This window comes from Tauraco erythrolophus, chromosome Z (genome assembly GCF_009769465.1).
Source record: "Tauraco erythrolophus isolate bTauEry1 chromosome Z, bTauEry1.pri, whole genome shotgun sequence".
NCBI classification, from domain to species: Eukaryota; Metazoa; Chordata; class Aves; order Musophagiformes; family Musophagidae; genus Tauraco; species Tauraco erythrolophus.
In genome coordinates, this window is record NC_141496.1 from 54,445,071 (window position 1) to 54,460,067 (window position 14,997).

At 35.6% G+C, this 14,997-nt stretch overlaps 1 protein-coding gene across 1 annotated transcript in view; it reads left to right on the forward strand.

The window, feature by feature from the left end:
- SRFBP1 (serum response factor binding protein 1) overlaps nucleotides 1-14,997 on the forward strand; it is an 85,077-nt gene that overhangs the window by 31,389 nt on the left and 38,691 nt on the right. The window contains exons 2-3 of the mRNA XM_086629534.1: nucleotides 1,286-1,374; nucleotides 2,412-2,484. Coding sequence (XP_086485660.1) covers nucleotides 1,286-1,374; nucleotides 2,412-2,484 — 162 coding nt within the window. The remainder of the gene's footprint in view (nucleotides 1-1,285; nucleotides 1,375-2,411; nucleotides 2,485-14,997) is intronic.

Consider the following 14,997-nt stretch of genomic DNA (forward strand, 5'->3'; position numbering starts at 1 on the left):
TTTTTTAAATAGTGATCTCACCTTTATGACCTCTGCACAGGGGATATATACTAGCCAAGCTTTCCATCATAGGTGTGAAATGTTCCTCTGTGAGCTTTGAAGATTTATTTTTTCTCTTTTTTTGGTCAAGCGTGATGCAGGTTTCTAATACTAATATTCCTGGTGGAATATTGATGGTGCAGTCATTTTGATGTTATCTGTGAGAAACTGGAAAATAAAATAGAAATCCGAGGTAAAGAACTTTCTTGAGAAGGAGGTGCCAACTTATTTTGAAATTCAGCTCACTGGATAAATTTAAGAGACTTTTGGCTTTTTGTCAGGCAGACTGATTTTTTTTGTCTGTTTTAATATTTCACATTTTCTACGTTTAGCTGTTAAATAAAAAATCTTAATAGTGATAGTGAAGTAATCTGAATAAGTAAGAGGTTTATTTGAGTTGTAAAAAAGCAAGGGTTAAGTCACTGTTGACTTCCCGTATCTCCAAAATATACTCATTGACAATACAATGTCTAGGCCTCAGGTTTCCCATGATGGAATTTAACAGCAAAAGATTCCAAAGATTTTTCTGTTTCTACCATCTGTCTAATAATAACTAGAAGTGTTTCTTTTATTTTGGGATGAGAAATAAGACCAAAACATCATTGTCAAGTTTTCTTTAATACTATCTACTTTGAAATATATTTTGGAAACAGGGTACTGAGTAGGATAGGAAGTTGAAAGAGACTGTAGTAGAGTTGGAAAATCACTTTGATTTTATTTTCAACAAAAATTAATTCAAACATAAAAAGATTTTCATATCTCAAATTCTGTTCTATAATAAATAATGTTTAGTTTGGGAGTCTTTCCTTAATCTTTCAAAATGTTTCATAATGAAAATGCTTTTACATATTGTGTACTAATGGAAAAGTGCTGGTGCTGTTTCACTGGGACAAAAATAAACAAAGTGAAGGCAAAAGGTGAGTCTTTTCAAATCTCTAGCTCAGTCTAGCTCTAAGAATAATATTAAAGTATGGCTAGTTAGGAATGTCTTGTCTTCTGTTTAGACCTCAGACACATTTTTAGACTGTTGGTTGTTCTTTCTCTGATGTTTATGGAAGCAGTTTGATTTTAAATGAAATCTGAATTCATTTGAACTGGGATTTGGTTAGCAAGGGAATGCACTCTGTTTTCAAAAATGGTTGGCTTTTTTTTTGTTGAATTAATTTAAGTCAATGTAACGAATGTATTGTATATGGAAACTAATCAAGGAAAACAAGGTTTATAATGTCTTCCATCTTTCTGACAGGTTGTGAAGATGAGAAAAGATGTGAAGAAGGCCAGAGTCCTGACTATTCGCAGACTAACCAGACACATCGGGAAATTAAAGTTGAAAAAGTCAGTTTTGAATATCAGTATTTCTGTTTGTATGTTTATAAATGAAACAGTATCTTAATTGTTTTCCCAAGAATGGAGAAGTAGGAGAAACATGTATTACATTTAAAACTTAAGGCACTATGATGCATAAATTCTATTTGTCTTATTTTTATGTCACTTTAGATAGACTAAAAATACTAACTAAAAAGTTTCAGAAAGCAAAATTGGGATAACGTTTTTTAAAAAGGATTTAGTGTATTGGAAGCTAATCCAAATCACTTACAGAACCTTTTACAGCACTTTTAAAAGTGTCAGATTGATCTTTTAGGTTATTCTGCTGTTGAACAGAAGTTGTGCAACATTTCCTCACTGCAGTTGTCTTCAATGTCATATAGCGAAAAAATATTGAGTTTGCATAGATATACAGGTTATACTTGATTTTTAATAAACAGTATTAATAGTTACTAATTAGTAAATAGTAATTATACCAATTATTTTAATTAATATTTTAATTAGTATTAATTAATATACAAGTAAATACTTTAAAAAAAAACCACTTCATAGATTAGATTTTTTAAGATAACGGGCCCAAAGTAACTTAACGCGGTGTCTTATTGGAAACAGTATCAGGTACATCTGTTACTGTGTTCAAAGTATAAATTGAGCATACTCTTCCCCCACAATTTCAGCAAATTGTGCAAAATAAGAAGGAAGCCCAATGATCTTTTGTATTTAAATGATACAGATCTTAAAATGTAATTATATTTGAGGTATCTGTGTCTCCTATGTATTGTCGATAGGAATTGTAGTTGCTATTTTATAATTAAGTAACTTTTGTCTGTATTATTATTCTGGTAAATTCTCGGGGTTTTTTTCCTTGGTTCAGAACAGCGAAAGCATTAGGTTATGTTCAACTCTTTACTAAAATGTTCATTTAACAACAAGGGAATGTGTTTATGCTCATTCTTATAGTATTTTTATTTTGTTACTTAATATTAGCACAGAGGGAAATGAACAAAAATCAGGGTTTTTTTAATAAAGACAGACTTCATTTGCAGGGGTTCAGAAGACTTGAAATTAAAGAACCAAAAACGAGTTGAGAGATTAATAGAAGAAATCCATGCCATGAAGGTAATACCATGTTTAGATATTTAAATATTAGAGGCAATTAATTTTAGTAGCAAAAAGCTTTGTCTGTTTCCTAAGACTGCGAACCGAAATATTTCCAGAATCAGCTTGGTCATTATTGTAACACAGCTGGAAGATTATGAGTATTTACCACTTTCCATGTTTGTTGCTGCATCTGTCAAGGTGTTAGACAATTTGAGTCTTAAGCTTGCCAGACTAAACTGAATTTGTTTAGAAATTTGTGGTGCTGGAAGTTTTTACTGTAACAGTCGAAACACAGAAATTAAAGTTCTCATGCCACTCAGGAGTATGGAAGGCATTTTATGTGCCGGACAATACAGTACCCTCTTTGTCAGTTCTCTTTAAGTGTGATGCTACTTGTATTTTACTTTCAACTACAGAGTTCTGTAGTAGCTTGAAATTTTAACTGCAAGGGACTGGTAGTGCTTGAGTCAGACCTTTTATCATCTTCAGCCTTGCTGTCAATACAGCTTTAGTGTCTTATACATTATGACATATCAACAAACGCTTCAGAAATTGTATAACTTCATAATGTTTTTTACTAGTCGTATCTCAATTTTAACTGATATTCCTTAAAATTGTGTGTGTTGAAATGAGGTACAAATTCCAGTCATGAGACTTGAGCACAAGAGTCCTGTATAGGAAAACTGGTTTCACATTAAATTACTGTTTTGTTGATTTTCCTGGCTGACTGTAGTGATTAAATCACCCTTACCCCTCCCACTTTTTTTTTTTTCTTCAACCTTTCTTTTTATCTTTCCTGATCCTTGCACAGATCTTAGTCTTTAAAAGAGCTGGCAACTGGAAAGGCTTCATTGACTCTTTAGATGCGCATTGTGCCAGATATATCAGGTGGAATCATAGGGGCTTTTTAGCAGAGTACTTACAAAGCAAGAGTCCTCACAAATCAGTAAAGGGGAAAAGAAAATGGGCTGCACTGTATTAAACAGTAAAGCACTGGTCAACCAACGTGAGAGTCATATTGAGGCATTCTGCTCTTCTGGCTTGCCATCAGTCTTAAACTTGGTCTTGTGATTGTTTTTTTCTTGTTTGGTTGGTTTTGTGTGAATAACACATTTATGTGACTATTGGAACATGATGAGAATTCTGGAAATGTCTGAATTTTTAAGAGTATGTGTCAAGTGATCAGGTGTGGTGCAGCACTGATTGCACAAGCCCATGTTTTACAGGGCTTCTGGTGAGCTCTCCTGAGAGGGTTTCACCACAAGATCCATTCTGCATGCATCTCCCAGAAGCGTTCACTTTGTCTGCACTGTGATTTCCTTCCGGAAAAAGCACATGCAGACATTTTAAAGGCTAGCTGCTCTCAGGACTGCTTTGGTCAATTACATTCAAGCTGTTTCTTCAATTGGTGTTAATGAGTAGAGGACTTGCAAGTGTTAGCTTTAGGAGCAGTTGTCAAGAGAGGATAGGTTTGTAATCTGGACAGCTGAAGGCAAACAAATTTTGCTTTGAAATAGTTTATAGAAAGGAAGGAGTCTTCCAAGTGAGCAGCTGATAAAAAGGAAAAGCTCTCCCACTTCTCAAGCAAATATCTAGTAAATGTGCTCAGTTATCTGAAGTTGTACTCTAAGTGGTCCTTATTGTTAGAAAAAAGTGCCCTTATATTAGTAATATTTTTATAGCAAGAAAAGTTGGTTTTCTTGGAGTTTTTTAACCTTCAAAAATGAACAAATAGACACGTACTACCTCTACCGTGTATTTGTTTCTTGGAAGAAACAAAAATTCCTGATTTTTATGAATCACAGCCTAAAAGGCACTAGTTGTTTACATATTCTTTCACTACTGTTGATTTCTAGACTAAAAGAACTTTTTAGAATTGGTGTAGAAATATTCCTCATTCAGCATGGAAAAATAACAAGACAGCTTTTGCAGGAATCAGTGGTATTGTATATTGGTATAACATGACTCTTGGCAACCTTTTATCTTAAGTTATTGATCATAGGATTCATGAAGAACTCTTTGCATAACCCAAATGGATATTTTAGAATTGTTAGGAAAGAATGGCAGAATAAAAATGTTTAATAAGGTAAATTGGTAAGTGGTCTATGGAATTGCAACATAAAGCATGCTTGTATTATCCAGACTATTCTAGCAGTTTCCATGTGTGGATCCCAAACACTTGCAGAGGAGATGCAAATCCTTTCAAAACAGATGGACTGTCTGTGTGCAGAATATAGGAATTGGTCATTTCCCATGTAACATGCAGAAATAGTCCATAAGCTTCTACTTAAGTGTTTTGTGTAAGAAAAAATATCTGCCTTCCTTCTTACTGAATGTTTAGTCTTGAGGAGTAGAGCAAGCCGCAAAGAGAAGTTCAGTTGAAAAGACAAAAACCAACAAAAATAATTACAGCAGCCAAAGCGGTTTGGAGCCAGAAGGTGGATGTTACACCAGAGTTTGTCAACACATGTATTTCTAGTGTAAAAGATTTCTTGAGATGGCTACTTGCAGCTTCTAGAACTTCTTTGTTTGTTGGACAAAGACATGAAGGTTGCTGTAGATTGAAGAAAATCTTTGAAAGAAAAGGAAAATAGTATGATTTTTTTCTGAGTTTTTCCCCGTTACCGAAACCAGCACACCTCTTTCTAAATAGGTATCTTTCTTCCGTCAGTGAAGAACAGACTCAGACCACCTTTCCACTACCACATATCCAGAAAAAAAATACAAACCTTCTTGGGACCGCTGGTATGAACATGATCTTTTGTGAAGGACTTCATGTATCCCAATGACCTCAGAAGGCATGAGAGGAGGATTCCATTTCACAAGGAATTTGTTTCAAGCTCAGGGAAGAGAGACTGAAATTCTAGGACCTTGACACAGTTGTCTGTCTTACTGAAGTTTTTAATGCGATGGCTTATGTTTCTCTTACTCAAGAAAAAAAATCTGAGGGATTGAAATCCCAATAAGGGAGAATTCCTTGCCGCCATAATAATTACATTTCTGCATTCAGCTGCCTGTAAACCCACAAACCTTGTGTACTAGTTCATCTACTTGGGAAATCTGTTTCTTGGTTAGACAGTGTTTCAATATGGCTGCTGCCAATTCCTGGAACAACTTATCTTTTATGCAGACAAGAAAAAAAAAAAAAATCAATTGCCTAATGGTACGTCTGTTGTTAGAGGCTGACTGCCTACAGCTCAGCAGGACTTAAGAGCTGCTGTCCTTCCGAATGAAACAAATACAAGCTTTCAGTTACAACATCTTACCTTCTCTTTCTAGTGTGGATCTTTACTAATTAGAATCTGGTATTACAGGAAGGAGAAAATGGTTGCTGTTATTTGATAACTCTTGTGTTATCACTGACTCTTGTGGATGCTTTTTTGTTGTCTTCAGGTAGACTCTAAACAGGCACGGCTGACATAATTTTACTGTAAATATACTGTTTCCTAGGAATGGGACATAATTAGAGGCTCACTTTTCAGTTCAAATACTGTGTCTGTCTCTACTTTTTTTTAATATCCTCTACATACTCACACATGCGCAGTTCTGCAAATATTGAAAGCCTAGGAAGCGTGGGTGATGGGATCTATTAAGAAATTTTTTGTTATTTGAATTTGCAGATAGTATATGTTGTTGTGGTGTTGTTGCTATGACATTTAAATTTTTATTCTATATATTTTCGTTGTTAGAACTAGAGATTAAAAATAACTTGATTGGAAAATACAATTAATAATGTCTCAAGCACAACAATCAGAAGTAAACATTGTGGGAAATGTGAGCAGTTAAAAATTCCAGCTACGTGGATGCAGGAGCTGGGTTAATTGTTTGCAGGAGTTCTCAAAGCTATTGGAATAGTACACTGTTTTTTCAGTTCTTCAGATTTTGTTTTGCCAAAACCGTATAAAATATTTATTTAACAATTCACGAAAGATGGGAAAAAAGAACAGTATGATCCATTCTAGTCCTTCTACCATGATAGTACTTTTTTTAAGTATAAAATTGTGCAGACTTACAGGATTTTTTTTACTGTTTGTCAGGCTTGATGTTACTGTCCAAATGGATTAATTATCCATTATAAAAGACTTCTTATCATATTTAGGAAGCTGTGATATTTTAAAATGTTTTTTATACAAAATAAACTGATTGTCTAGTGATTTCTTCGTAACATGTAGCTTATCTTGAATTGTTTAAGCTTCTTGGCTGAAATTACATCTTAATACAACTTCAGGTGATTGCTTTACTGTGTATTTAGGAGTAGAGTTTTTGCCTTTATATTACAGTGAAAACTCTGGATTATAGCAGGTGTTGCTATAGCAGTATCATGTTTGGAGGATGTCCATTAATGAGATATGGAAAGGGAAAATGTCTTCCAGTTGTTGGGAATGAGCAGCAGTTGGTTACAGCCATTGTTAAATGGCTTGGAAAGATACATTCTCTATTCTGAAAATTGTCACTGGATAAATGATAAGTCAATACTATGTTTTTGTTTAAATACACTTGAAACACAATATTTTCTCAGAATAATCAGTTTAGTATGAGATACAGGAAAAAATAATGCTTTATTGTAAGTTATTTCCTCAAAGTCTTTATCTTTTAGCAAGATATGGACAGAAGTAGAGTTAAGTATAAGCTCCAGTCTTACTGTCAAGTTTTTGAAAGCCAAGTTGTTTTGTAAGGGCAGAGCTTCAGTCTGAAGGATGTTTTCACAATCTTTGGCATTGGAACAAAAATAATCCAATTTCATGAAAGTAATAGTGATATGGGTAAGAAAGGGCTTTTGCTCACAACTGAGTAATTAATGACTTTAGAGTAGGTCTAACTAAGGCACTTGATAGATCTTTCTTTTAGTATGGTCTCTTTGCATGGAATTTTTGTATCCTGAAATACCAGACTTTTTGAAAAAGCCTTGTTAATGTCTTTGAACAGTAGCGATTTCTTTTTTAGTTACTGTTTTCATCTTCTGTAGCCTTGGATTCAGTTAACATCTCACTGTAGAATTGTCTTAAGAGTGAGCACTAATGCACTTTTCTGCAGTTTTTCTTTTTTCTTCCTAGCATATGTATCCAACTGTTTTGCATATTTTCTTTTGTAATAGATAGCAGACTTTTGTATTAATGTTATAGAATCTTTAACCTTCAAAGGTCTTTGAAAGAGTAATGGAAAGCTCTTAGACTCTAGTGTTATCAGCTTAGGTAGGGTCCTTGATGCTTCTCAGCAGAAGACACAGGCAGAGATGGTCCAGCTTTCACAATGGTGTGGGCCAGATGTCACTTATAGACGATTTCAGGGAAGGAGGAAGGGGCAGAACTCAGACATTCAGCCTTCTGTCAATGGAGCAATGCAGATCCTTGCTTTGGCAAATGTCTGACTTGTTATCCATGCATGATGCGTTTCTCTTCAGTAATGCAGGAAACTTGGTGCTTCAGTGGTGGATAGATTCACGTGCGCATTGCTCATGTGTGCATATGCAAGAAGACAGGCACTTTTAGGAAACACTGGATTTTACTGCTTTTGTTCTCAACAGCACATTCTACTTTGTCAGTGGCATTATGTGGCTTGTCTAGGTAATGTATGCCCTAGTAAGGCAGATTATCTTTCTTTTACAATCTCTGAATAGTCATTTAACAGATACCTCAGATTCTGTCAGGGCTGAAATAGACTGCTCTTCCAAGTAGGAAACACAATGTAAAGAGCACCTAATGTAGCACAGAAGAAGATGGCATGGATAAACAGTGTGTTCCTGAGCCCAAACACAAAAAGGAAGTCCACCGAAGGTGAAAGCAAGAGCAGACTACCTGGGAAGAATGTAGGGACACTGCCTGAACGCACACGAGTAGCATTAGAAAACACAAAACTCAGATGGATTTCCAACTAGTGAGGAATGCGGAGGTCTGCAGGAATGGCTTCTCTAAGTACATGGGGAGCAAAAGTAAAGCTGAAGGGAAGTAAAAGTCCACAGCTCAGTGAGAGAATATGGAAAAGGGTGAGGTATTCAGTGCTTTTTTCCTCTTGGTTTTTACTGCTCAGTTCTGCCCTTTCGCTTCTGAGTTTAGAGAGCCCACAAGCAGAATCTGTGGGAGTGCAGTGTTACCTACAGCAGAAAACTATGCCATTAAGGAATGCATAATTCAAGTCCATAGGACGAGATATCTTATACTTGGACTGCAGAAGGAGCTGACTGGTGTTATGATGAGGCTGATTTCATCATTTTTGAAAGGTCAGAGTAATTGAAAAAGGCAAACATCATGCGTAACTTCAAGAAGGAGGATCTGAGCAGATACAGTCTGATCAGTCTCAACATAATCTCTGGGAAGGTTATGGAGCAAGTATTTCTGGAACCTACTTCCAGGAACAAGATCAGGAAAATGACTGGGAACAGCCAGAATGGATTTACAAAGGGTGAATTGTGCCTGACTGACCTGATTACCTTCTGTGATGAGATGACTGTCTACGTGGACAAGAAGGAAGCAGCAAATGTTGTATATTGACTTTAGCAAAGGCTGTGACAACAATTTCCTGTAATCTCCTTATAGCCAAACTAGGGCCCAGAAGACAAGAAAGAGAAAATTGCCCTTGGGATGGATAATGAACCAGTTAAGAGCACAAGGGTCAGCATTACCAGACAGACCGACATGGGCAATATTGTTATATCTGCGATACACTGCCTGATCAGAAACATAATAGAATCGTTTAGGTTGGAAAAGACCCAAAAGATCATTGAGTCTAACAGTAAACCTAACACTGCCAACTTCATGATAAACTGTGTCCCTAAGCACCATGTCTACATGTCTTTTAAATACCTCCAGGGATGGTGACTCAGCCACTTCCCTGGGCAGCCTGTTTCAGTGCTTGACAACCTTTTGGTGAAGAAATTTTTCCTAGTAGCCAATCTAAACCTCCCCTGGTGCAACTTGTGGCCATTTCCTCTTGTCCTGTCACTTGCTGCTGGGAGAAGAGACAGGCACCCACCTTGATACAACCCCCTTTCAGGTAGTTGTAGAGGGCAGTAGTTAGAGTGAAAATAATCTAATTCGGTCAGTCGTTATTTTTCCTTTTTAAGAAATAGTTTTGGGAATATGTCAATAGAGGTGCATGTCTAGGTTTTGATATACATGAATAACTGTGCTATTCTGTGGATTTACCTTCCAAAGAATGTGTGGAAGAGCATCATAAACAGTATTGAATACAGACAGCTAGATCAAGTGCTTGAGAAGATACTATGTGGAGCAGTACCATACCTCTACTTGTCTGGACAGTGGAATTCAATACTGTTGGAACTGATAAACTTATGGATATTCTGTTCAGTGCTAGTTTGTGTTATTGAACTGATACTACCAGTAAATAGACCTGTTTCAGAGAAGAGGTAAACAAGTGGCCCTTAGTACATTTTCCATGCAAAAATGGCAACGATAGTTGTATGATGATCGATGTCTCATGACTGGAGGTGGAGAAGAAAGCAACAGATATTTCTGTATTTAATTAGTTGCGGCGTGGCGTTTTATCATCCTTTGCATATGAATAGTGAAGCATCTTGACCATTGGATTAGAAGGGAAAAAGGGTTGTTGTAACTTCAAGGTCAGGGTTTTGTCCCTTTCACTTTTATAATATGCTCTCTCTCCAGCGCGTCTGTCAAGACTATCATGATAGGTGATTTGATGTGCTCACTGATGCCTTTTACTTTTTTCTGATTATGAAATTCTATGGAATTCCTTTTCTGTGATATCCTTGTAGGAGATAATTCCTCAGTAATTCATGAGTGTTTTGTTTCAAAAGTATTATGACTTTTTGATACTGAACTAATTCGTGCTTGAAAAATCTTTCCTTCTCTTTCTGAAATTAAAAACATTACATTAACAGAGAAATAATGAGCAAAGACAAAGACAGTGTTACACTTCCAGAGAAAAATAAGAGAGTCTGAACAAATATAAATTATTTCTGAAGCAAATACTGGTGTATGTAAGTGCTTGACAGTCAAGACAGTAAGGATGTTGCTTCCTAATGGAATTTACTTCATGGAAATTTCACGTAGTCTGTCTACCAGTATGTACATGTGCTTATCCTTAGAAGTGAATGATGATGACCTTTTTTAATCAAAACAGAAATGTTTTGGTCTTCAAAGCTGAGGTGGAGTAAAAGCATACAGAAGTGATGACCTGAATGACTGTTGGGATGTCTTTCTCAATGTTTATGAGGTCTAAGGCCTGGCTCTTTACATTCTTGATTAATAAGAAGGAAGGAACACCTTGTCAGGAGACGACATAACCGTGTCTCCTCAGCATGCCCGTTTTCCTTTAATATTCCTACCTACCACCTTTTTCTGACACCATTCTTAAAACAGTGAGAAGACAGGTTGGTATATTCACTGACCAAGTTCAGTTCTCCTCTTAATCTTCATAATAGCATTTCATATTATTTTCACTGATACATTGCTTCCATTCACGTTTATGCAAAAATAAGAAACCCCGTATTTAATATAACGGTTTTCCCAAGTCAATCTCCTGTTTGCTCCTCTTGCAGGGTCAAAATATCTTAAGAGAGCAAGCTTAACAATCTCAGCATGAGAAACCTGTAGAATATGATACGTTTTTTTCTAGATGGCAAGTATAAAAGAAGACTTAGAATTGTAAGGAAAACTGAGAGAAAAATGGAGGGGGGGAATCTTGTGCTCTACGATTGTAATTTGGAATGAGAAAGCAACTGACAGCCATTACTACTGTTTTGTTTCATTATGATAACATAAGTAATTTTTTTTTTACACAAATACTGCTTTGGATTGCATTAAAAAGGATGGGCTGCATTTCTTAAATATAAAAGTCAGTAAAAATATCACCAGCTTCGTTTTCAAGACTTCATCATTGACAAGATACTTAAATAGAAGCAGTTATGTGCTTTTTTTCTTATGCACTAGACTCTTAGTTACAAAGTGAAAACAGATCACAAAGGCAGCTTTTTGTTGGATTTGAGACAACTTCAGGAAAATATTAAAGTGGGTTCTAAGTAAAGGTTGTCAACTATCTTAAAAATATGGCTTGCAGATGAAGCTTTTTCCTCTTGAGTCTTGTGTAAGAATTTTACTATCTTATTTTTTTGTAAGGATGCAAAATAAGCTATTTTCACTTTTTAAAAAATATGGCTTGCAGATGAAACTTCATCTCCTTTCTGAATTCTGCATAAGTATTTTTATTGTTTATTTTAATAAAGAGGCAACCTTTGCAGTAGTACAAAAAACAAATTAATGCAACCCATATGCTTTAATTTATTTGAAAACTGAGCAGTGACAGCAAACAAAAACGCTTGTTGTTATTATTATTCAAAATAATGACAGAAGTGTCAGCATGTTTCTGCGCTCATTTTGAAAATATTTATGCATATTCCAAATAGATACTTTTTTGTTGTTTACTTCTTTCATCATCCCAACATATATTTCAGTTTAGCGGACCAACTTAGGCCTCTTCATTAACCTTTTTTATAATTTATCTGAACCTGAAATGGAAAAGAATGTTTCTGTAAGCACTGCATACCTTTTCTTTAGATGTTGACCATACTATGCTGAGGTATACTAATAGCTGCCAGATAAGATGGTCCTTGTGACATCTCTGAGGCAGTTCTGGTTAATTTCTTGCTCTGTACTAGCTGATCTTTGTATTTAATTTGTTCTGGATAAGCTAAGAAGAATATCTCCAGTAAATAATGAATCTGCTTAGTATGGTGGATCAATATTAAACCATCTCAATGTCCTTAATCAACTGTTCTTTTTGGGACTCTTCTGAAGAAATTTCCCACAGAAATTAGGTCTTTTGTTCTTCACAGCTATAAAAGAAACTATTCTCAAATATTGTAGTAAAGGTTTTATTCTTATTTCATCTAATTGAAGGGGTTGTAGCATGGAGGAAAAAAAAAAAAAGAAATTGGAGACCTACTGTAAATATCTTTATAGTCACTTAGAAACTAATTAATTCAGAATGGTGACTGCAGCTGCTATGACTCATTATTCCAATTGATGCTTTTGTGTGTAAAGTCTTACTTCCCCAACGGTTGCCTCCTGCTTGCAAAAAAAAAAAAAAAATATATAGTCTGTTCTGGAAATGTAATACTAATGTAAATATGACTTCAGTGCTGGACAGACTCATTGGCACTTTCACTAAAGAATGGATTTAGTGAACACATGGATGAATAGGATGAGGCAGAATAATTGTACCTTTAGGAGATGAAAGTCATGCCTTGCAAATCGGTGGGAGTTCTTTGAAGGAATAAATATATGCAGTGGATGTTGCTGATTGAGTCTGTGTATTGTTCTAAATTTCAAAAAAAGCCATCCAGCTTTCACCAAAGCCTCGTGATTTTTATTTTTTTTTGTGGTTTGGTTTTGTCCTGTTTTTTTTTTTTATCTTTTTAAAGAAGCTGATCATGATACGAGTTTTCTTCTTTTAGTCGCAGAGTTAAACAGTATAAGTGGAAAAGAGTGATAGATGGTTAGCTTTCATAGTGTTGGAAAGCTGACAATGGAGTTCTGTGAAGATAGTGCTGGAAATGATTCAGAAAAAGAGAATGAATGACAGAGCTTGATGATCCAAAATTTCAGGATAGTGAATATACTAACACTAAGACATTGCAGAATACTGTTACGAAACTAACTGTGCAATAAAATTACTAAAGAAGTTCAATAGTGATGAATACAAATTAATGCATGAGATGATGGTGAGAATTACATTTCCAGTGGTTCATTTTCTTACTGTTACCAGTGAGGAGGTGGATATTGGAGTTACCGTGGATACCTATGTGAAAATGCTATGTTGCTATTTGCTGCCTTCAGACAAAAGACAGTCTGTTCCTGCTTAAATCAATTGTTTCATGTATACTGTGTAAGTTATCTTAGTGTCTTTAAAAAAAAAAACAACAACCAAACTCTAGAAAAAGTATAAAGAAAAGTGTCAAGGATTAGCAGAGATATGGCATAGCATCTACAGAAGGTGTAGCAAAACTGAAATAGGATTTCCCAGGATGCAAGGTGAACTACTGATGTTGGAGGTTTACGCAATTCATGTATTTGTCCTGGATATTTCTTTTGCACTTTTATATACCAATATTTTGCTCAGGAGATCTGCAAATACTGAAAAAAAAAAAAAAAAAAAAATAATTTTTTCATATTCTGTTGCCAGATCTCGTCTTTCCACCTTTACCTCTCGACTTGGGCAAATGAGGTAGCAGGTTTGTCTTGATCAAGTTTCAAGATCTGTAGGAAAGGACAAGAAGTAATTTATTTTCTTCCCCATAGCACTTTAAGAAAAGATTGGAAGAGGAGTACTTTTCCTGGAGATAGAATTTCCTTTTTCTCTTCCCTTTCCTAGTACGTAGTTTCGCCATTGTGTCTAATCTTTGAACTCTTTTATGCCTTCTGGAAGCAGTCAAAGGGGCTGTGTATATGGCTCTGTGTACTCCCGCTCTTCTGCCTGTTTGTGCATCTATCTGGTTCTTCTGTCTTTATTATTCGTTTCTGTTTCTGTATCTATTTCAAACTAGAATCTAGCGAGTGGGGATTATTGGCTGGATTGCACCCATTTGTCAGTCACTGTCTTCGTTGGGAACACTGTGAGAGTATAGCACATCCTTTTCCTGGCTGCTTTGGTGGCAGTCTTGCTGACTCCAGCTCTTGGTGGGAGGAAAAAGGCTGAACTGAGAAAGAGGTGATGTTCTGCTAGTTGTGTGTAGCGTCCCCTTCTGGCAGGTAACGCTGTTTTTCTTTAATTTTTACAAAAACAGTTCATCTGGCAACCAGCGATACTGGCAACCGTTGTGAATACCGGGGATAGCAATTCAAAACCAAAGATAGTTCCAGCCAACGCAGGACTGCTTGGAAATATGTTAACCCTGAAATTGCATGTGGTTGTTATTTTAATATTAGAAAAGCAGCGTGGAACAAATTGCCAGTACAGAGTGAAATAACAGATTGTACCAGTGCAAGTGGACACTGATACTCAGAACCAAAGATGTTTGAAGAAAAAAGAATATTCAAGTAACAATACTTTTGGCATAATCATGCTTGCTGTAGTGAATAATCCAGTGAGCTTGTTTTTTTTTGCTTTTTTGTGACTTTTCTTTTGCATGCTTGTAATTGTAGTTTACTTTCATAATACCCTCTACTTCTGAAATTTTCACAATTACAGACTTGCTAACTTTTTTTTGTATTCTATGGTAAAAAGAGTGACTGTTGCTCCCTGAATGTGGCTACTGAATCAGATGGGAACCTCCAAAATTAAACAACTCGTTTAATCTAATTGACTAAATAAAGTGCCAAGTTCACAGTGTTCATCTCAGTAGACTGATGTAATTGCTGGCATTTGACTTGCATACCTCTTGAAATATTAAATTAGTTTATAAACGTGGCAGAAAAGAGCAGCCTATACTTGCCAAATAAAGTTTGGGTATTTTACAACAGCTTAAACAAACTAGCCATGTTAACTCTTGCTTTAGGGAGTTGTTTTTTCATTTTGTTTTGTTATTAAACTATATGAATAAGTAGTCTTTGCCTC